Source organism: Bos grunniens, chromosome 10 (genome assembly GCF_055505025.1).
Source record: "Bos grunniens cultivar Pamir isolate PY7600 chromosome 10, Bosgru_T2T1.0, whole genome shotgun sequence".
Classification (NCBI taxonomy): Eukaryota; Metazoa; Chordata; class Mammalia; order Artiodactyla; family Bovidae; genus Bos; species Bos grunniens.
In genome coordinates this window covers 93,080,356-93,102,539 of record NC_141174.1, presented here as the reverse complement: position 1 = coordinate 93,102,539, position 22,184 = coordinate 93,080,356, and the positions used below count along the sequence as shown (strand labels likewise).

Here is a 22,184-nt window from a genome sequence, read left to right as displayed (position 1 = left end):
GGGTACTCTTTCTACCCCCTTCTGATGCCTATGTCAGAAGCTTTCTCTATCTCCTTTATACTTTAATAAAACTTTATTTCACACACACACACACAAAAAAAAGAATTAAAAAAAAAAAACCCTACTGTTACACATAAAAGATGATTCCACAGACCTAACCTTGAGTGAAAGAAGCCAGAAACGAATATACATATTGTATGATACCAAAACTAACTCATGGATAGAGAACACAGAATTGCAGTCACTTCTATAGGAAAGGTGGTATCTATGGGGAAGAATGGGAGACCTTTCTGGAGGGCTCTAGATGTTCAAAACTTTGATTTGGTGGTACACATAAAAATTCATCAAGCTGAACACTGAAGTTCTGTGTTATGGATGAACTTATTCTTCAATAAAAACAATGTCATATATAAAGAGAAGAAAAGCAAAGAGTAAATAAAAATATTTCTATGCAAGCAAAAAAACCCCAAAACCCAGCAAACACAAGGTTAAGAGAAACGCTTTCTTGAACGGTGGGGTAGGGATAAATATTAAAATATAAGGAAAGAGAAGAAAATCCACTTCGATTTTATGCTATTATTATATACTATAATCTTCTAAGCTGCCATTTTCTTTAATGGAACAAGGTAAGGACTAGACTAAAAAGAAAACAATGATTCTGAATTATTCACACATGGATTGCCCAAGGCAAATCAATAAACCCAATTTATTTATTAATTCAATAAACATTTACTGAATATAAACTTGATCTCACGTACTCTCTGAGTGTCTGGGGATTTAAAGACAAGTAAAATTGGCCCTTGAAGTTCACAAGTTTAGTGACAGAGAAAGAGTTCAATTATGTTTATAACAGAAAGATAAGTACAATGTTAGAGATATGTGGAAAGTATCATAGTCCAAAAAGAGGGGCTGGTTAACTCTGCAGGAGTGAGGCAGAGGTAAGTTTACTTCCAAAAGGAGGGAGAGGGACATTCTATGGATTCTAGACCTATATTTTGGGAATGGTGAGCAGAGGGAGTGTCAAAAGACTGGGGACACTCTGCAGAGAATAGCATACACAGCTGCAGGCCTAGTTCTCCATGGCAGTTGTCCTGGGATCTTGTTCAGTTCATGTCTCCTGTCACTATCTGAAATGTCCTGATTTGTATGACAAAGTATATGATTACTTTATTCTCATAACTCAGACCAATGTGCTTCAAAGTATCATGGAAAAAAAAAAAAAAAAGGAAACTACCAGAGCCTTCTGACACAGGAAAATAAACAAACAATCGCCTATGTATTTTATAGACTGTGCCGGCACTGTATGAGGTGGTGTGCAAGAGGAACGCAAGCCAGGGAGGTCAGCAAGGAGACGAATCAACAGTCCAAGCAGGGGTTTCCAGCACTGACTGTGTGTGCTGCTTTAGTGCGTCCTAACAGTGATCCTAAGAGGTACCTTCTGTTATCCCTAATTCACCAAGACAAGCTAAACAATATGCCCAAGGTCACACAACTAGTATGAAGGTCTGAACACAGTAGCACTGAGATTTGAACCGAGGTCTATCCTATTCCAAAGTCAGCTATATCATGTTTGCTGCCATATAGCTCTCTCTCTCTATATATATATTTTTACTTGACTATACAAGGCTGCTTCCCTGGGAGGAAATGCCGAAGACAGGGGTGTTTCAGAGTTAAAAGGGACAGATGCAGTGATGGACGGGAGGAAGAGACCTTGAACCATTTAACGTGAATGACTGGAAGGATGACTTTCTTCAATGAAGAGTAGTTTAGAGGATTAAACAAAATGACTTGGATTAAATCATGCTATATTTTGAGTACCCCTGTGTCACCCAGGAAGAGATATTTAACAGATAACTGAAAATACAAATCATCAATCAGAAAACAGTTCAGGGCAGTATACATGAGTTTAGAAGCAACCAGAATATATGGGGAAGGGCTGAAGCCTTGTATGTAGATAAGATCACATAGGAAAAGAGGATATGACAAGAAAAAGGATAAAGTGGACACCTGCATGTAAATAAAAACAGAAGTGGTACAACTTGCAGAAGAGAACTGGAAAAAGAGTGGTTGGGAAGAAAAGGTGTGAGTCAAACATTGCAGGGAGGAATAAAAAGCAGCATGTGTAACAGCTGACTTAGTAATGCAGTTCAAACTGGAGGAAGAATGCAGGATGCAATGAGCTGAAGTTCAGTGGAAAGACTGGCAGCGAAAGACGGGGGACAGAGAGCAGCAGAGGCTTCCTGAGGATGCAGAGGCAAAAGAAAAATGCTTAAGGCAGCTCCAAAGTAATTAGAGGTTGGTGCAAAACAAAGAAACAGAGTGAGGTGTTAGCCCAGGTAAACGAGATTGGGACTAAGAGCATAAGAACTAGGCCAATGGATCAGGCCTGGAAGGGAGGGAGATATTTCTTCCAGAACAGCACAGATGGAGTCCTTAAGATAGAAGTGTTGCGGGTAGAGGTACTGGAAGGCTAAGCCACATGAAGAGAAATACTTAGAGGCTGATAAAGTAGTAAATGGATAGTATATATATTATGAACTAATTTAGTGTTAAATATAAACTCCCAGCTTCAAATAACTAGATAAATAAGTGTGCTCCAAAGTGGGAAAGGACCTGGCACTCCACTGAGGCAGAAAATCCACTGAGGAAAAAAACTATCAATTATATTAATTTTTTTCTCATCCCATCTGAAGTTCTATTTTTGTCTGTACATAATACTTCAAAACTCCAATACTTTGGCCACCTCATGCGAAGAGTTGACTCATTGGAAAAGACTCTGATGCTGGGAGGGATTGGGGGCAGGAGGAGAAGGGGATGACATAGGATGAGATGGCTGGATGGCATCACCGACTCTATGGACGTGAGTCTGAGTGAACTCCGGGAGTTGGTGACGGACAGGGAGGCCTGGCGTGCTGCGATTCATGGGGTTGCAAAGAGTCGGACATGACTGAGTGACTGAACTGAACTGAATACTTCAGTATATACATAATATGTTTGCATAGTGAGACACACATACAGTACATATCGGGATTATGTGGTATAAATATTTCACTAAGATGTATACAATTTTAAGAGTTGTGGCCACTGGGTTAAATTACACACACTATACTATCTTTACTTGTGATTTCTTTTCTTTTTTTTTTTTTCAGTGTTACAGCTCTATTTTATTTACAAGATAGCAGGATAATCCAAGACTCTCGAAGAGAAGGGAGTGGAGGAGTGCGTGGGGAGGGGGAGGGAGAGAGGGGGAGAGAGAGAGAGAGAGAGCACGCACGCGGAAGAGAGAGTCCCTTGTGATTTCTTTTAAATTATAGATGAAGTGACTTCTTTCCAACACTCCTGAAAAGGACCCCTAGACCCCTTGGTTAAGCAGCTTTAGGGCACTGATGCCCAGGGAGAAGGGGGCAAGAGCACAGAAAGAAGGGAAAGTAGACCTGCCTTCTAAGGCATGTATGAAAATCAAGGTGGTTAAAGGAGCAGGCTTCAGTCTGGGGTGGGGGGGGAGGTAAACGTGATTCTGAAATGCCCCCACAAGCAACAACCAATGAATGAGAGATGAATATATATGATTCAGCTTGACTGGATATGTTTCACTTCTGTTACTTTTTGGTAATGCATATTTTATTTTATTATTCTTATTTATTTTATTATATATTTATTATTTATATGTTATGTTTTATTTGTATATTATATACTTTATTCTTACACTTATTTTATATTTTATTCATTATTCTGTGATTGGTAAAATGATTACCATGTATTTACATATGAAAAACTAAGGCTGTTAAGTTCATCCACAATGGGTCTTGTGGGGCAAATAATGTAATGAAATTGGAACACGGCTGTGGCAGACACTTACTAAGTAATACTTTTCTTTTTCTTCTTTCCTGAAATCATCCTGATTCTTTTCAGGGAGACAATGTGCCCACCTGAACATCGTCTCTCTCAGCCTCTTGTATTAGTAACAGCTGAACTGATCAAGTGACCCAGTTATGACCAATGAAGCCTAAACAGAAGGCTGTTGGGGACTCCTGGGAAAGTTTTGCTTTTCCAACACACACGGGCTCCTCCCTCCCAGTCACTTCATTCCTTTGTTTGGGGGAGGGGGCTAGAATGCAGATGGAATCCTGGAATTACAGAAGCCATCTTGTGACCCCTAGGATGAATGGCACTTGCTAATGAAATTAGTTCATGGAACAAAAAGTTGGGAAGACCTTCTGCTGGAAGACATGCAGAGAAGACATGTGGAGACAGTCTAGCTGCTCTTAACTGCTGACCAGAAGAATAATAAACAACATCCTGTGTGGTGAAGTCACTATAGACAGGCTTCTGTTACACACAAATGAATGCAAAACCTAATTAATATAATTAGTACATAAAATACTTGATTACCCAGTCTTAGCTTCTAAGCAAGATTTGGCTTAGTAAGGAGTAAGAAGGAATGTTTCCTCTTTATTTTGGGGAAAATTTACTTCCATTTATATTAGTGATTTAGGGTGTCCTCCAGAGTTTTCTGTGATCCTCCTTTTAAATATTTTGTCCTTTTCTTAAAAATTGCTCTCTTCTCTCTCCTTATAGTTCTTTTTTTTTGCCGACCCACATTTTTCTTCTCATCTCCTTTGGTTGAACATGGGGCTAAACACAGATGTCTTGATATAGATAGGGGAATGGTGAAAATGAGAAATGGCAGATGTAAAATTATTAGAATTAATAGATTACCAGATTGACAAGGTACTAATATGAGGTAGCTCTAAACAGCCTAATTACAAGGGATCAGATGATGTCATAGTTTAATGTAAGACGAGATTCTACCTGTTCTACAAAGAACTGTAATGCATATACTTAGACTACATATAATCTCATTTCACAGATTCCTAGAAACTTGTGAGGCTCAAGTTTCCTTATCTATGAAGTAAGAAAAATGGCACTTAACCTTTTAAGCTAGCTTCGACGACTAAAGGAGTTATCACAACCCAGTTTAGTGCTTAATGCATAGTAGATACCCAAAACCTACATACCTAATAGGGATGTAATCATAATTTGTTTAAGCATTCCCCCAACAATTCCCATTTGCAAATTTTCTCTATTATAAACAAGTTACTTAACACTCTTAGATCTATTTCTTCATCACAGGCTACCATATTTCCCCAAGCCTGACACCCTAAAAATGAAATCACTAAGTTGACAAGTTTAGTTTATGAATATTTAATATTTGATAAATACTGCCAAACTGACCTAAAAAGAAGTGGTACCAACTTGAAATCCCACGAACAGTAAATAAGAATACACGTTTTTCTGCACCTTCCTTGTCGGGCATTAAAATTATTTAAGAATTTTGCAAGTCTTTTCCTATTTGAATGAATTTTTAAAATTTCCCTATTACCAATGTTGTATGTATTACTGTTACTGGCTCTCTGCATTTCATTTTCAGCAAATGAATTATTCTCAAACTTTCTCCACTTTCATATTAGATTCCTTTATATTGAAATTTGTGAGAGTTCTTTATATATTCTGGTAACTAAACTTTCATCTGCTAAAAATGTTGTAATACTTTCTAACCATCTTTCACCTGTTATAACATCAATATTTTTTTCAATATTTAGAGAAGCTTAAAAGTTTTAATGGTCATACCTGTCACTTTTTCTCTGTATCTTTCTGGATACTGTGTCTTGCTTGAATTTTGCCCACCCCGCCCCCAAAGATATAAAATTATTTTGTTTATATTATTTCTAAACACTTTTTATAGTTTTTATGATTAAATAATAAATCCATCTGGAATTTACTTTGGAGTAATCTGTGGGAAGAAGGTATCTTTATTTTTTTCCAGAAAATGGTCCATACACAATTGACATGAAATCTCACCCCACTAATATGAAATGTCACCTTCATGATATACAAAATCTCTAAATTCTGTTTTGTTTCACTAACTCCTGTGCCAATAGCGAATTATACTGAATAAAAATATTCTTGTGACCTTAAAGAATATTTTGAAGTTATTATTGAAAAAGGCTTTTTTCATTAAATTTTTGTTTTGACTCTTCTTGGACATCGTTTTATCCAGGTGAATTTTAGAAATTTGTCAAGGTCCTTGGAAAGGTTTACTGGAATTGAGCTCAGAATCACACTGAATTTGAAGATTAACAAGTGGGAGAGTCCTATCTCCCATTTAGGAATACAGCAGATTTATTACTTTTATTTATATCATCTTTTTATAGCCTTCAGGAAAGTTTCAGGTTTAAAAAAAATTCACACATAGGTATCATGTATTTCTTGTTAATTGATTATTCCTTTTGTTGTTCTTGTAAACAGAATAACTTTACTCATAATGTTTTAAAATTGGTCATTTCTACTACATAGAAATGCTAATGATTTTCACATAATGATTCATACCACTGTCCTAAACTCATTGATTCTAAGACTTTGTGGGTTGGTAATTACATGCTGGATAGAAATGATAATCTTGTGTCTTTCCAGATTTATACCTCTAACCGTTTTTACTTGTCTTTTTGTATTGTCTAGAACTTCCATAAAAATCTGAAAGTGCTGAAAGAGGGTAAAACTTTGTTTTTCTGATTTAAAAAAGAAAGCTTCTGATATTTCATGTGGTGACTGGTAACTTGTATGTCTGATAATAAACACACACACAAATAAACATTTTATTTTTTTATTCTCAATTTTTTCTGTGCCACCCTCTTTTAGGTGGGGTTTTAATAAATAGTATATGCTTAATTGTGTTTTTACAAGCCCAATATAAGTGGAAATCAGCTTATGGACCTGAATTCTGATCACTAGTATGTGTGGCCCCTTTTGGTCATCTTATTTTGTTTTTTATTTACTATGCTCTTTTCTTTTCCTGCTTTGTTAAACTGGTCAAGTTTTAAGCACTCCTTTGCTTCTTTCATCATTTGGATGTTATAAGCATCATATTTCTGTTAATTTAGAGGTTAGCTTTACCACTTTAAACCATATTTAAACTTCTTTTTGCCATCAGTCAATTCTCTTGTGAAGCATGACAAGAACACCATCATTCCTCCTCATACTTGTTCATGTTGAGACTTTTTTGTTCCAGATCATTAGCTTATTTTTTACATTAGGTATGAACAATTATTTTTACATATTGATGGATTTTACAGGTAGAATTCTTTCTCTATTTTTTTATTCTATTTTTCTCTGTCAAAGGTTAAATTTTTTACTAACTGCATCTTTGAGTAATCCTTTCAAGAAGGTCATTGGGGGGGTAAACTGATGGAATCTTTGCTTCCCTTGCTTTGCTTTCCATGGTCTGAAAAATGTCCATTTGGCTTCCTCAAAAATTTCAAGGTTATGTCCCTTGCCTTCTGGTCGCCAGAACTGATGACAGTATTGAGGAGAAATCTGATTCCATTCACATTCTTGTTCATTCTTAGGTAAGCTGCTTTTCTTCTTCTCTCTGGAAGATACTAAAGTGGTTTTCTCCCTATCAGAACTTCTACCAGAATGTGGCCTTTTTGCTGGTTGTTCACATTCACCCCGTTTGGCCTTCGATGGGTCCTTTCAATCTGAAGGCTTGTACATTTCATTTGCTTGGGAAAATTTTCTCCTCTAATTTCTTTCTTTTCTCCATTGTCTCTTTTCTGTCCTTCCAGACCTATTGGATGAACTGCTTCTTTTAACTTTTCTTTCATATTTTCCACCCCTGTCTTTTTGTCTTCTGTTCTACTTGATTTCACTCACTGAGACCCTCTTATGGAATACTAAATTAGACTTCAGCTGTGTCCAGTCTATCTTCCACCTACTGAATTCCTTTTGGAATTATGTTTTTAAATCCCTAAGAATAACTTTAAATTGTCTAATTACTCTTTCTCAAAGTAAGCAATAAATTCTTGCTTTATAGATAAAGTGTCCTTTGGAATCAGATATTAGTTATAATTTTTAAAGATATCTGGTCTCTTTCTCAGATCGTCTGCTCCCTTCATGACTGGTTAGTCGTTATAAGTCATTTTAAGCCTTCCCTTTCAAATTGATGCCTTTCTTGAAAAGTCTGGTCATCCTAAGCTGTCTGTCTGTATTTATAATGAAGGACTAGGTTTGATTAATGAACACAACAAGTTCTGCATGTTAGCTATAAGATTTTAGACAAGTTTTCTTCCTATGTCTTAGTTTATTCATCTCTAAAACGGGATACTACTACTACTCACTTCATAGGAATGTTCTGAGAATTGAGTAAATTAACACACACAATGCCAAGTGTTTAGAACAGTGTGCAGCATGTAGCACTACTCCACATGTTAGTGAGTGTTATTTCTATGGATCTCCTCTACCCTGCTGGGCTGGCTGGAGTTTTCTTAAGTGGGTGAGACATGACTGGTTACCTGGTCGTGAAGCTGGGAGGCAGGTAAGCAATGGCCTGATCTCTCTACCAACAGATGCAAGATTGGCTTTATCCTAGTGTAGATGACTTGAGAATATCCTTCTCTTGGGTAGAACTGCATTTCATCTCATCTCTGACCATCCTGCTTCCTTCCTATAAACTCAACCCTTGCTGCTCTCTTAGGCCCCCACATTCTTACCAAAAGTCCTTCCCAGGCAAGTAGCTGTTCACTTTCTTTACAGGGTAATTCTTAGGTCTGATTAAATGTGTACGCTGCCTCCTGCCAGGGGAAGGACTGGGGAACTGCGGTTTGGAAGTAGTTCTTTAATTCCCTAACACTGTCTCACCCTCACTTTTCACTTGTTCACTTTGTGTCTGAGATTCTGCCAGGTTTGTTCTTACCATTATAGTAGTTTTCTCCCAGAAGTGCTCTGCTCCGTGGTTTTTATTTTCTCTGTTATTGTATATCTGCTCCCATTTGCTTTCTAACTGCCAATAATTCTTCACAATTTCTGGTCAGCTAATAGCACTCTTTCTCTTTTTAGTGCTCATTTTCTATTAAAGAATGTATTTTCTGACTTTTTAATGATTTGGGGCAAAAAGAGGGGTGGATGTTAGTGCTCAGTCCTCTAACTTGAGCCAAGTCATATAATTTTTCATACTAGTCAATACATTAATATCTGCTGGTAACAAGGGTGAGACCTGTTTATGCACTGCATCTACTTTTAGAAAGACACATTTATGTATATTATACACATTTAATCAAGGACTTAATTTGATGACCATTTAAAATGCAAAGCCAAAAAAGAGACACTAATACTTATCAAGTATCCATATAACTATGCAGTTATATATAATAGCTTTATCTGTCTATATATGCATTATGTAACTATAACAATACAGAGAGTTAATCTAGAAGCTAAAGTAGGATCATTCACTCTTGTTCCTTTTCTATAAACAGAAGTGTACCTGAAGGGCTCATAATCCATGTTCTCAGCATTTCTGAAGGCTTCCTATCAAATACGCTCTTATTACCCACAATTTTATATACCAATTTGGATAACATATTTTGAAGAAAAAATTCAATATCAGCCATTCTTGCTTTCCCCTTCCTTTTTATTGAACTACCAACACTAATACAGCACATCACTAAGCAAAAAGCGCTATTTACTATGCAAAAGGCACAGTCAGTGATTGGCGTCTAGGACCAATTGATCTACCCATTACCATTATCTCCCTACCTCCACTAGCACTACTATGAAGCTATTGATTTAAACACTGTCGATCGGTTTCCATTTTCTGATTTTGGGCAGGCCAATTAAGAAAGTGAGTAATTGTGATTACATTGCTTCAGGATCAATTACATTTGATGTAAGACAAAGTGTTCTTTTTGGAATACACACAAAAATAATTTTTGATCTACTGGGGTTATATACTTAATACAAATCTACAATAAATAACTAATTCATACCTTTGCAATAGAAAAACGTATTAATGCAGATGCTTAAAACAGCTAAGGCTATTTTCTATATAAAATAAATTCATCATTTCCCTAAAATTAGTTTAAGAGAAACTGAGAAAAAATTATTCATATATATTTTCCAATGGAAGATAGAAATCAAACATTATCTAAATATTTTTCCCTAAAGGGACTTAGTTAATTGTCAAAGACAAGATGTAAATCTTATCTAATGAACTGAACAGAAAATCTTTGTAGTGAAAAATTATTTTTAAAAACACTTCTCTGCAAAAACTGTATGGCAGTACAGTTATTGCCACTGTATGGCAAAAACCACTACAATACTGTAAAGTAATTAGCCTCCAATTAAAATAAATAAAATTTTTTTAAAACGGTTTTTAATATAAACTGAAGAGAAAAAAGAATTTTTTTAGTTATTAATTTTGCCCTAACTTAGTGAATAAGCTTTGTCATTGGGTTCACATTGTCGAAATCATTAAAATGAATACACCTCTGGTGTTGGAGGCAAATCTATTTAGAGTGATGTTCCTCATAGTCTTGTGCTCAGTAATATTGATCTGTGTTGTTTGTCTAATAGAAAAATAATAAACAATTACTAGGCAATGTTGGGAAAAGTAATCAGTTTTTATATATCAGTAATATAGCAGACCTCCCAAAACATAAAGGTGATGATCTGCATAAAATCAATGTGTTATGCTACATTGCTTATATTCATCATTGCAGGTTCTCAGCAATAAATGGTATAATATTAGGCCTGACTTACTGGTATCGAAAAGGTATATGAAAAAGAAAGATTCATTATACTTAACCTTTAAAATTATTTAAAAGTGTCTGTGTATTTCCTAAATCTGGAGGTTTTTATCATAACAAATTCTGTTAGAAGCCACCTAAAATTTAGATAAATAAAATGTCTCAATTCTTCTCAGAATAAGAACAAAACACATCAAATCAAAATAACAAATTATATCTTAAATCAGAAAAATATAAATCAATGAGTTCAAAGATCATTTTTTTTTTCAAAAATAATTCTTAAAGACACAAATACAGCTAGTTTGCTAATAGTTTCTGGATTTCATCAGAAGTGCATAAAATATTATATAAAACAATAACAATGAAAAATCTCAATCCTAGAAAAGCTCTTTTAAATAGTATTCACCTATGAAACCTTGCCAACTGATAAATGTTCTCTTCTGAATTTCATCAACAGCAGTTTATAAATTAAAGTGAAAAGGGAAAAATGTATGGGTTTTGGTACTGACAGAATCAGTAATCCTCCAATTTAGGGGCTTAAGATACCACAGAAAATGTTTCAAAAGGTATCTTCCCTGGGCTAGCCAACATTATGAATTTAATTTCTCCTGAGTTTTCCTCATGAATTTTCTCGTAAATTTTTCAAAAGCATAGAGATATGCAAAAAAAAAAAATATTTAGCAGGCTCTAACAAACTGACTATGCCAAAGCCTTTGACTGTGTGGATCACAATAAACTGTGGAAAATTCTTAAAGAGATGGGAATATCAGACCACCTGACCTGCCTCTTGAGAAACCTGTATGCAGGTCAGGAAGCAACAGTTAGAACTGGACATGGAACGACAGACTGGTTCCAAATAGGAAAAGGAGTACGTCAAGGCTGTATATTGTCACCCTGCTTATTTAACTTCTATGCAGAGTACATCATGAGAAACGTTGGGCTGGATGAAGCACAAGCTGGAATCAAGATTGCCGGGAGAAATATCAATAACCTCAGATATGCAGACGACACAACCCTTATGGCAGAAAGTGAAGAGGAAATAAAAAGTCTCTTGATGAAAGTGAAAGAGGAGATTGAAAAAGTTGGCTTAAAGTTCAACATTCAGAAAACGAAGATCATGGCATCCGGTCCCATCACTTCATGCCAAATAGATGGGGACACAGTGGAAACAGTGTCAGGCTTTATTTTTTGGGGCTCCAAAATCACTGCAGATGGTGATTGCAGCCATGAAATTAAAAGATGCTTACTCCTTGGAAGGAAAGTTTTGACCAGCCTAGATAGCATATTCAAAAGCAGAGACATTACTTTGCAAACAAAAGTCCGTCTACTCAAGGCTATGGTTTTCCCAGTGGTCATGTATGGATGTGAGAGTTGGACTGTGAAGAAAGCTGAGTGCCGAAGAATTGATGCTTTTGAACTGTGGTGTTGGAGAAGACTCTTGAGAGTCCCTTGGACTACAAGGAGATCCAACCAGTCCATCGTAAAGGAGATCAGCCCTGGGTGTTCATTGGAAGGACTGATGCTAAAGCTGAAACTCCAATACTTTGGCCACCTCATACGAAGAGGTGACTCATTGGAAAAGACCCTCATGCTGGGAAGGACGGGGGGCAGGAGGAGAAGGGGACAACAGAGGATGAGATGGCTGGATGGCATCACCAACTCGATGGACATGAGTCTGGGTAGGCTCTGGGAGTTGGTGATGGACAGGGAAGCCTGGAGTGCTGCTATTCATGGGGTCACAAAGAGTCAGACACGACTGAGCAACTGAAATGAACTGAACTGAACTGATGTTGAAATTGAAACTCCAATATTTTGGCCACCTGATGCAAAGAGCTGACTCATTTGAAAAGACCCTGATGTTGGGAAAGATTGAGGGCAGCAGGAGTAGGGGACGACAGAGGATGAGATGGTTGGATGGCATCACCGACACAATGGACATGGGTTTGGGTGGACTCCGGGAGTTAGTGATGGACAGGGAGGCCTGGCGAGCTGCAGTTTATGCGGTCGCAAAGAGTCAGACATGACTGAGCGACTGCACTGAACTGAATAAACTGAAGTTTAACTATGTATGGAAGAAAGAAAAGTGTCAGTCATTCATTCGTGTCTGACTCTTTGTGACGCCACGGCCTGTGGCCCATCAGTGGCCCATCAGAAGAGTGAAAATCAAAGTGCTAGTCACTCAGTCGTGTCCAGCTCTTCGCCCCCCATGGACTGTAGCCCACCAGGCTCCTCGGTCCATGCAACTCTCCAAGCAAGAATACTGGAGTGGGTTGCCATTTCCTTCTCCAGGGGATCTTCCTGATCCAGGGATAGAACCTGGGTCTCCTGCATTGCAGCCAGATTCTTTATTGTCTGAGCCATCAGAGATGCTCTTAACCATATACAGCAGACTGTAATGGCTATTTGTGTAACAAATAGTAAAAATACATATATCACACATAATCTGTTCAACTATTTCACAGCAGTCTAAATACTGCCAAAGAAAAACAAGATTGTGTAAATATTTTCTCTCATAGAAAAAGCTTTTGAAAGTCTTGATTTTGATCTGCTATTGTTTATAGTAACAAGAAACACAGAACAACTGAACTTACCACAACTGGAAACTGGCAGTCTGAGTGGAATCACAAAAGTCAATACCCATTGAAACAGTAATGGATCCCGCAGGCTCAAGAGATTCTAGGAAATAAGATAATTTAGACATGAAAACACAGAGGAAGTGAAAAAGAGGCAAACTAAACACTGAAAACATAGGTAATGTTTGTGGTTTGGTTAAAACAGTCAAATTTAATGATAATTTGTAAGAATAATTTGAAACTAACGGTATTAAAGGAAATTATAAAGTAATTTCACCTCAAGGCTTTCTTTTTCACAACTTAATTCTGCACGTAACTACAATGAACATATTACATCTATTTGTTTCAGAAATATAGCTCATCCTGAGAAATTCCATGTTTTACAACATTGTCTTGATAGGAACTGAAGGTGAGAAGGAAATAAATGTTTTCCCGTTTGGAACATCTGTACCAGACTCTGGGTGTTTTAAGAGATTATGTACTTAAAACTATGGAATATTTACTCTAGATATAAAAAAATACATTTTCAGCAATGTCCTAAATTTTCACAGGGGAAAAAGTCCAAAATTTAAAGCATGCAAATTAAAGCAAAGTTGGAAGAAGAAATTAACTTGTCCTCAGGTATTACTGAAGATAACTGGCATTATATGAACCAAAACAGTAAGTCTAATTGTATTATTTGAAGAATTACTCAAAGAAAATTTAGTAATAGATTATGTTATCTTGAAAAAACAAATTATAAAATGACATTTTGTAGATGTGTAATTTCTGAACCTTCACCTATCAGCTAATCAAGTGCCGGAAATAACTGCTTCAATGTACAGTACTGTTTGATAATAATAAAACTCAAGATAAAACAATAACATGATTTTACACTGCTTATGACTCCAGAGTCAAAGAGTAATGCTGCACATTAAATAATAAGGGATCTTAAACATTTACCGATTTAGTATAAATATTTGTATATACTCTATATTTAAATAGAAACCATTCACTTTTGATTTCGAATTTGTTTAACGTCTCCAGTGTGACTGTGGTTGTACAGTTAGTTGCATCATTAGATATAACTATATTTTAGCAAGCACACAATGGTCCAGTAGACTGTGATTATCCTAGGGCTTGTGATAGGTATCATTTCCCATTTAATGCTAACCATTACAGAAATCATGGTACAGGTAGGACAAAATAATTCAATAAGCTTAAATTATTAAGAAGTATTTTTATATCTAAGCCTAAATGAAGATTAAGCATTATAAAGAGGTATTTGATGCTGATTTTTAAAGTGTTATTGGTGTGCTGATTCTAGTTGGAATTCCATTTATTTTTAAACCTAACATTTACCAGGAGGGTATGTAAGTACCCCAAAAGCCTTGCTACTTAATCTTTGACAAATAGGCTTTACTATAAATAACTACAATGAGAGTTTTCTTGCATTTCTCCTAAAGTTTACACCTTATAGCTGTGAGTCACACTGTTCAATGCTCTTCTTCACTGAATCCTTGATGCTTTCTTCTGTGCCACAGATATACTGGGCTTTGGTCTTGTTTGCACCTGACACCACATTGGTAGCAAATGCTGTCATCTCCAAAAAACGATGGCACTCGGGACTAGATCTTTCTGTATCACGTATCCTCATACCTCATTTGACCAAGCGACAGTTCTTAGGATGCCTCGATGATGGCACTATTTGACACAGTTTCATAACATCCTCAGTCTTAAGATAATTAACTGCAAACTGAGTGCCATACTAATTCTGGAGGCTAGTTCATGATCAATGTTTTATTAAATGAAAGCTTCAACAGCAGAGGGGCTTCCCTCGTGGCTCAGATGGTAAAGCATCTGCCTGCAATGCGGGAGACCCAGTTCGATCCCTGGGTCGGGAAAATCCCCTGGAGAAGGAAACAACAATCCACTCCAGTACTCTTACCTGGAAAATTCCACGGACTGAGGAGCCTGATAGGCTACAGTCCATGTGGTCACAAACAGTCGGACATGACTGAGCGGACATGAATTCGGACACTTTCAAGAGCAAAGTGATCAGCATAAAATTATTCATATAACAGATTTTTATAATATTTGAAGCCTACTATAATACATTGGAGAAGTTTATTCAGGCAGGGGTCTATAGTTGAATACTGGTTCTGAATCATCACAATATACATGAGAGGGTTATGTAGAAATGGCTGAAAAACACTGGTTCTATTACACCACTATATTAATAACGAAAAATGAAATCAAACAGGATGCTGTCTACTATGACGGGACAGTTGTATAGTAACTAGAGAAATCTTAGCTGAACTCAAATTTGTCAAGTGTTAACATAAAGTCGCTGAATATAGTGCAGAGAGCCTAAGGCTACTCTTTTGGAGGGGGGGTGGGGGGGTGTGTGTTTTAAATCTCCTGTGTACATGTACCTGATCTTGTACACTCTTGCAAGGAATCCAGTTTCATGCTAAAGGCAGGGCAAAATCCTGATAAAAAAGTTTTCTCATATTACAGAGAAAAAAAGAACAGACTGGTGACAAATAAGAAAGTCACTGGACTCCTTAACATACGTATATGTGCTTATTAAAGAACACAGATATCTTACTTCCCTTATTTCACAAAAATATGAAAATACAGTATTTTTGTTGCATTCTTAGGATGTTTTTGGAGGACTAATTAAGATATATCATACTCTGAACTCTGTTATCTACTGCACGGGAATCTATACTGCATGGGAAAGAACTCTGTATCTTGAGGGTATCCAGTAAATGCCAACAAAATGTATGAAACCCTATGGTCAGGAAATCTGCCTAAGAAAAGAAAGCCTATTACTAGTACTGAGGCAATGATATATATTCATATTTTATTTTGGTGTGAAGGCCATACTCTGAAATTTATTATATTTATTTCTTCTGTTCTACATAGGCCAACAAAAGGTCAACTCATCAACTCATTATGCCAGCTCAAAGAAATGTTAATACTGTTCTACTGTTTTAACCTTTGGATAACATTTTCAACCTTCAGACAATGCATATAACAGTTGCTTGATGCTTCTTAAAGTAACTTTTTAACTAGATAAAAAAAAGCTGGATTGCAAGCAATAAAAAAGAACACAAATTGGGATATTCTTAATTCCTTGGCAATATGTTAACCACAAAATAAATAAGAATCAGCACACTGTATTCTTTAAATGGTGTCTTAATTACCAAATTATTTTTTTAAAATGATATTAAGTGGGTTCTGAAATCAATTTACTTTAACTCTACTTCTCTCTACTTTGGCTGCTACCAAATTTCATCTAAATATTAGGAATTTTTTATATCTTTGTGGAAAAAAATATAACACAAAGGATGACTTTTTTATTGAATGACTCATTAAAATGACAGAGGAGAGAATTCAACAATGTCAAAGAGCTCACTCAGGCAAAGATGGAGAAAGACAGAATAACTATATGATAGGAAATAATGAGTAAAGAAGGCACAGTTACCTGGTCAAAAGGCTTTGCTCACTTAAAGTATTATATAAAAAAGGAACTATGTGGACCTATATGATTGTAACACTTCAAGGATTCAATGACAGAAACCTTATATCACTTTTAATTAAGATCTTTTCTGAAGCTTCTTTCAACTAAATTGTAGGACTGCCTCTACTCACACAAAACCAAAATAGAGCTAAACATTTGAACTACTGTACCATTTTAAAAATTCAAAGCCAGCCATGCAACTGTCACACTTAATGCTAAGAAGGTGTATTTCCTGTAGCAGCTGGGGAGATAGTATGATGTACTGGGCCCTGAGGCAGCCTGGAAGGCACTGGTGCACAGCAGGGGCAGCCCACTTGGCATCAGCTGGGTGTGCAGCAGGTGGGATAAAGCACGGGTACCACCATACTCTTGTGCTTTATCCATGAACAGCGAGATTTCTGGGTTTGTCCTTTAGTGTCAAAGGATGCTGATTTTTAAATGGTGGCAACAGATTAAAACACATGATGTGTGAAAAAAATACCAGTGGGTGTTTCTGCCTTCAGAAACATACTGTGGGCTTTCTGCCATCAGAAAGAGGAAGACAAACAAAGAATTGTTATACACCCTCTCAGTCTTTGCTCCCTTTACATTTCAATCTATAGAATGTGAAGGAAAATGGGGAAGAAAAGATGCAGGGGGTACTATAGCCAAAAGGCAAAGTAAAATCAGGCAGGGAAGGAAGCTGACCAGGAAAGGAGCAGGGTAGGTGATGCAGGTAGGAAAAATGCAAAGCAATTTTGATTCTCCAGAACCATTCTTTCATCAGTACTGGTTATCACCATTGATGGTACCTGATTTGCTAAGGGCAAAGAAATGTACTTATCTTATACGATAAATTTGGTTTAAAAAGGAAAAACTAATGTTGGGTTGGCCAAAAAGTTCGTTCCGGTTCTCCCATGCCATGGTAATGAAAAACCCAAATGAACTTTCTGGCCAACCCAATATAAATTGAGTTTGCTAAAAATGAATAAAATAATATGTATTCTATTTTATTTTAAAAATAAACACATTTAATTATCAAATCTAGTTAAAGCAATAAATGAGAATTAATATTTACCTATTGGATTAAAAACATGCATTTGCATGCCCATAGGAAGCTTTTTTCCCCCTACGTGGATATTTTCTATCTTCTGATCAGTGGTATTATTCAGTGTTATTTGCACGGAGACCATCTTATCACCAAAAATGCAAGGCTGTCTTGGAAAGAAGTAGTGGGCAGCGAGTCCTTTCCCACTCATTCGATGAAGCAGTACATGAGTTTTCCCTGGTACAAAGACAGGAGTACTGACCTATTGCACATTGGAAAAAGAAAGAAAAAGTGAATTAGTGAATATGATTACTAATTCTTAGAAAATATGTAAAAATTCGTAACATTTAACTCCTATTTTCCCTAAAGTATTAAATAAATCACAATAATAGGGTATTGCATAGATAGGTATGAAGTCAGAAATTATAAAAATTTTTCCGTACTCCCCAGGCATATATTAAAATATTTTGACAATCTACATCTAAAAAAGAAGAAAATAATTGCAGTTATATAAATATATATATTTTTTAGAGTTTATAAACTTTATTTTCTTCCTAGGTATAATATATTTTGGACATTTTGCCAATTTTCTTTTTATTTTTAATAATTTGTCTTTTGATTTCCTTGGGCTCTCAAACTATAAGGCAGAACTTATATCTGCCTGTAAGTTCATTATAGGCAGATTATAATATCTTTCATTATAGGTAGATATTTATACTTTTATTTCCAATTTTGACTCCTTTAACTTTTTTCATCTTGAATTTCTTTCACTGTAAACTAAAGACCTCCTTTTTAAGTGGTTCCTCCTTTGCTTTAACAATTAAAAGATCTTCCCTGCCTCAAGATTAGTAACTATTCATTTACATTTTCTTCCAGAGCTCTTATGGTTCCAATTTTTCAATTTATGAGGAACTAATTTAGGTAGAGAGTGCCTTGAACTATAAGGAGATCCAACCAGTCCATTCTCAAGGAGATCAGTCCTGGGTGTTCATTGGAAGGAATGATGCTAAAGCTGAAACTCCAATACTTTGGCCACCTCATGCGAAGAGCTGACTCATTGGAAAAGACTCTGATGCTGGGAGGGATTGGGGGCAGGAGGAGAAGAGGATGGCAGAGGATGCGATGGCTGGACGGCATCACTGACTCGACGGACATGAGTTTGGGTGAACTCCGGGAGTTGGTGATGGACAGGGAGGCCTGGCGTGCTGTGATTCATGGGGTTGCAAAGAGTTGGACACGACTGAGCGACTGAACTGAACTGAATTTAGGTGTATCTACTCTATATTTAATCATTTTCCTCCAAATACGTAACATTTGTACATGATTCAATGACTAGCTTTTCCTCAATGATCTGTAAATGCAAACATTCTATTTAGTTGGAGACGTTTTTGAACTTTGATAGAACTGCTAAATCAGTACCATACTGTTTTATTTCTTAAAGGCCCGCAATATGATTCAGTTGTTTGACAAAACAAAGTGTCCTTTATTCCTCCACCCACCCCGCCCCCCTGCCAATATTTTCTTGGCTAATCACCTGTTTCTGTTTCCACTGAACTTTAAACTCTTTGAGCTAAATTCAATTGTGACTGGAATCAAAGGCAGCATATTCAGTAAAAAAAAAAAAAAAAAAAAACCCATCCATTCTAAAATCATAAGGTGGCTGTCTTTCCATTCAAAGCACTGCATGTGATTTGACATAGGAAGGCTTTAAAAAAAAAAAAAAAAACAATTTGTAATTAAACAGGCCCAATCAAGATTTGTTCCTAAAAAGTGTACTCTCCCAAACTAGGTTTCCTATTATAATTTAACCTGCTCAACAGGTTCATTATGCCACTGACATCTGATATATAAAAAGCCTAATAATAATACTAATCATTTAAAATGCATCAACAAAAATCCAAGAGTTAAGTAGGAAAGCAGAAGAGAAGCAGGAATCTGGAGTTATAAGCAGCCAGGAATTAGCACTCTAGACATCATATAAGGCTCTTTGAAGTCAGGCCTTATGTCATTTAAGAGCTGTCAACTTGTCTGAGTTGGTTTATTGAATTCTCTCAATCTAGTTCTGGGACACATGGTCCAATTTGTCTCAAAATTCTGCACCTTTATTATGACAGTTAAAATGATGCTAAAGCAGTGTACAGCAATGGAAGGAAAACAGTGTAACTGTCTTCACTCACCCTTTCCACACAGCCAAATTCAAGAAGCACTCTTTAATGAAGTTAGCATCTAAAAAGGTCCTCCGAAACAATCCTCCACGATAATGCAAAAAAGCCTACGTTTTCTTTCACAGTAAATAGCTCCTAAATGGCATTTAGAGGGTAATAATATAGCTTTTTTTAAACTACAGAGACGGGCTGAATGAGAATGACTGGTTTTTCTAACCTATTTTCTAAGTTCATACAAGTCACATTTCGTGAATCTCCTCTAATATCTTAACTACATAGATGATATTTTGTTCAAGAAAACCAGCAGGTTCCATAAATCCTTTGCCAATTTCCACATGTAATACAATTAATCCTGACAAGAAAACAAGACTTTAGTTCAATGTTTTGTATATCAGATTAGTTACCTATACTCCAGAAGCACAGATATGATCTGCGGGTGCTTATATTCTAAGATGGCTTTTCTGACTTTACAATTGATAAATAATGATTATTTTACTAAATGTTAAAACAACAGTAAAAGGTAAATTAATTAGAGAATAACCTAGGCTGCAGCTGTGAAAATAAGGATTTAAGTTTAAGGATACTTGAAAAATCTGAACAAAACAGACCATCTTTGGCCCACAAGCCAAATACGACCTGCTGCCTGTCTCGTAAAGTTTTACCGGAACACAGCCATTTGCATTCTTTGACATACTGTGGATGGTTGCTCTTCTGCTCTATGGTGGAAGAGCTGAGTACTTCCAATGCCTAACATATTTACTATCTGGACCCATTATAGACAAAGTTGGCTGACCCCTGACCTAAGGGCACAATGTCACATCCTTCCTTCTCCAGTTGTTCCCCATATTCTCTCACAGTTCTGCACAGCTTCTAAGGAAAGGCATCAACAAACAGCTTTGCTCCTGAAAATCTTTTCCAGGACGTATAGCAAACAGTCTTTGGAAATGGTTCAGTGCTTCCCCTCTGGCGTGAAGGTTGAACATATTTACCAAAAGACCCTTATAAAAGGTTGGGATCTTTTATGCTAAACATCTTCTTCTCTAAAGCAACACACTGCATGTGCAGTCATATCTAGCATTCATCATGTCACTCTGTGAAAATTGGGGAAGTGGCAAGAACGATGTTCCCCTGGCTACTGCTACTGCTGTGAGTAATAAATTGTCCTTTGCCTTTGACACAGGAGTCTGTGTCTTCTATTAGTAGCCATGAAATTGTCTCAGGCTAATTTGTTAACTGGCAAGTGAGGCACCATCTCATACCCTTCACAGTTCTTTGATACCTATTCATTTCCTTATTTTTTGGTCACTCAACAATTCCCAGATCTACTTACTCCAAAGAGCTAAATTAACACTGAGTAGGACTATCATGTACAGCTGTACAGCTATAACTGCCTGAGACAGGAATATGAGCTAAAAACCTAGCTTATACTCAAGGGCACCTTTACAGAATCTTCACAATGGTACCGCCTGGGCTAATCTAGTGTGCTTTGCTACTGAGAAGCTGACTTTATATAGTAGAAGCTACTTTTTTCTTTTCACTTTCCTTTGTAAAAGTTGATTTTATAACCTGGATAATTATTTCTATGGGTTTCTGATGTCTTACAATGTCTTCTGATGGCTGACAACGAAGTATCAAGTAAGATTTATGACAGACACTGAGGAATCAGAATTCAGTGTTTCAGGATTGCTTTTACCTGGTTGAAAAGTAAAGGCTAGTCTTTCAAAGGCGCTTTCTCCCCAGTGCTCCACCTACAGAGATTATGTCCGGGACTGCCTAACACATCTGACCATCTTCTAAGAATGTTGCCATTCAGTTCCTGACGCAGCTGGCATGTTCTCATGCCAACTCATGATCTGACCACATTAAGGAATGGCTCAGGAATGGATGCCTGGCCCAATGAGTACCTTTTCTAGGATTTTTGGATTTGGCACTTGGGAAGTAGGGTCAATCTCTCTCAATTGGCTAAAAGTCTGAGATTTAAAACTCTAATATCTGTGGCCACATTTCCTGCCGTATTGCTCAGCAAGAAATAAAACAAAGCACAGATGAGAGACAGAGAGCCCTGCTCGTATCTTTGGTTTGGGTGGTTCTTAAAGCTGACATATTCCTACCATTTCTGAAGCATAGTTTTCTGTAAAATACTCTAGGAAGTGGAACCCCCTGCCCCTTTTCTTTGGTTTAAGCCAGTTCAAATTCAGTTTCTGTCATTTAACTCCCCCAACTCTACTACTAATCAGGATTAGTCAGATTTCAGTATGCTAACTGGGGGACTGGGGAATAAAATCATAATGGGAGAATGTACTTTCTCATTCTTTCCCCTAAAGCCCTGGT

General features: G+C 36.6%; 1 protein-coding gene across 3 annotated transcripts in view; it reads right to left on the bottom strand.

Annotated features, from left to right (window-relative positions):
• Positions 1-22,184, bottom strand: part of AP3B1 (adaptor related protein complex 3 subunit beta 1) — a 235,814-nt gene that overhangs the window by 19,969 nt on the left and 193,661 nt on the right. For all 3 annotated transcript variants that reach the window (XM_086323143.1, XM_086323144.1, XM_086323145.1), the window contains 2 exons: positions 17,719-17,950; positions 13,172-13,256 (listed from right to left, as the gene is read on the bottom strand). In XM_086323143.1, the coding sequence (XP_086179269.1) occupies positions 13,172-13,256; positions 17,719-17,950 (317 nt within the window). The remainder of the gene's footprint in view (positions 1-13,171; positions 13,257-17,718; positions 17,951-22,184) is intronic.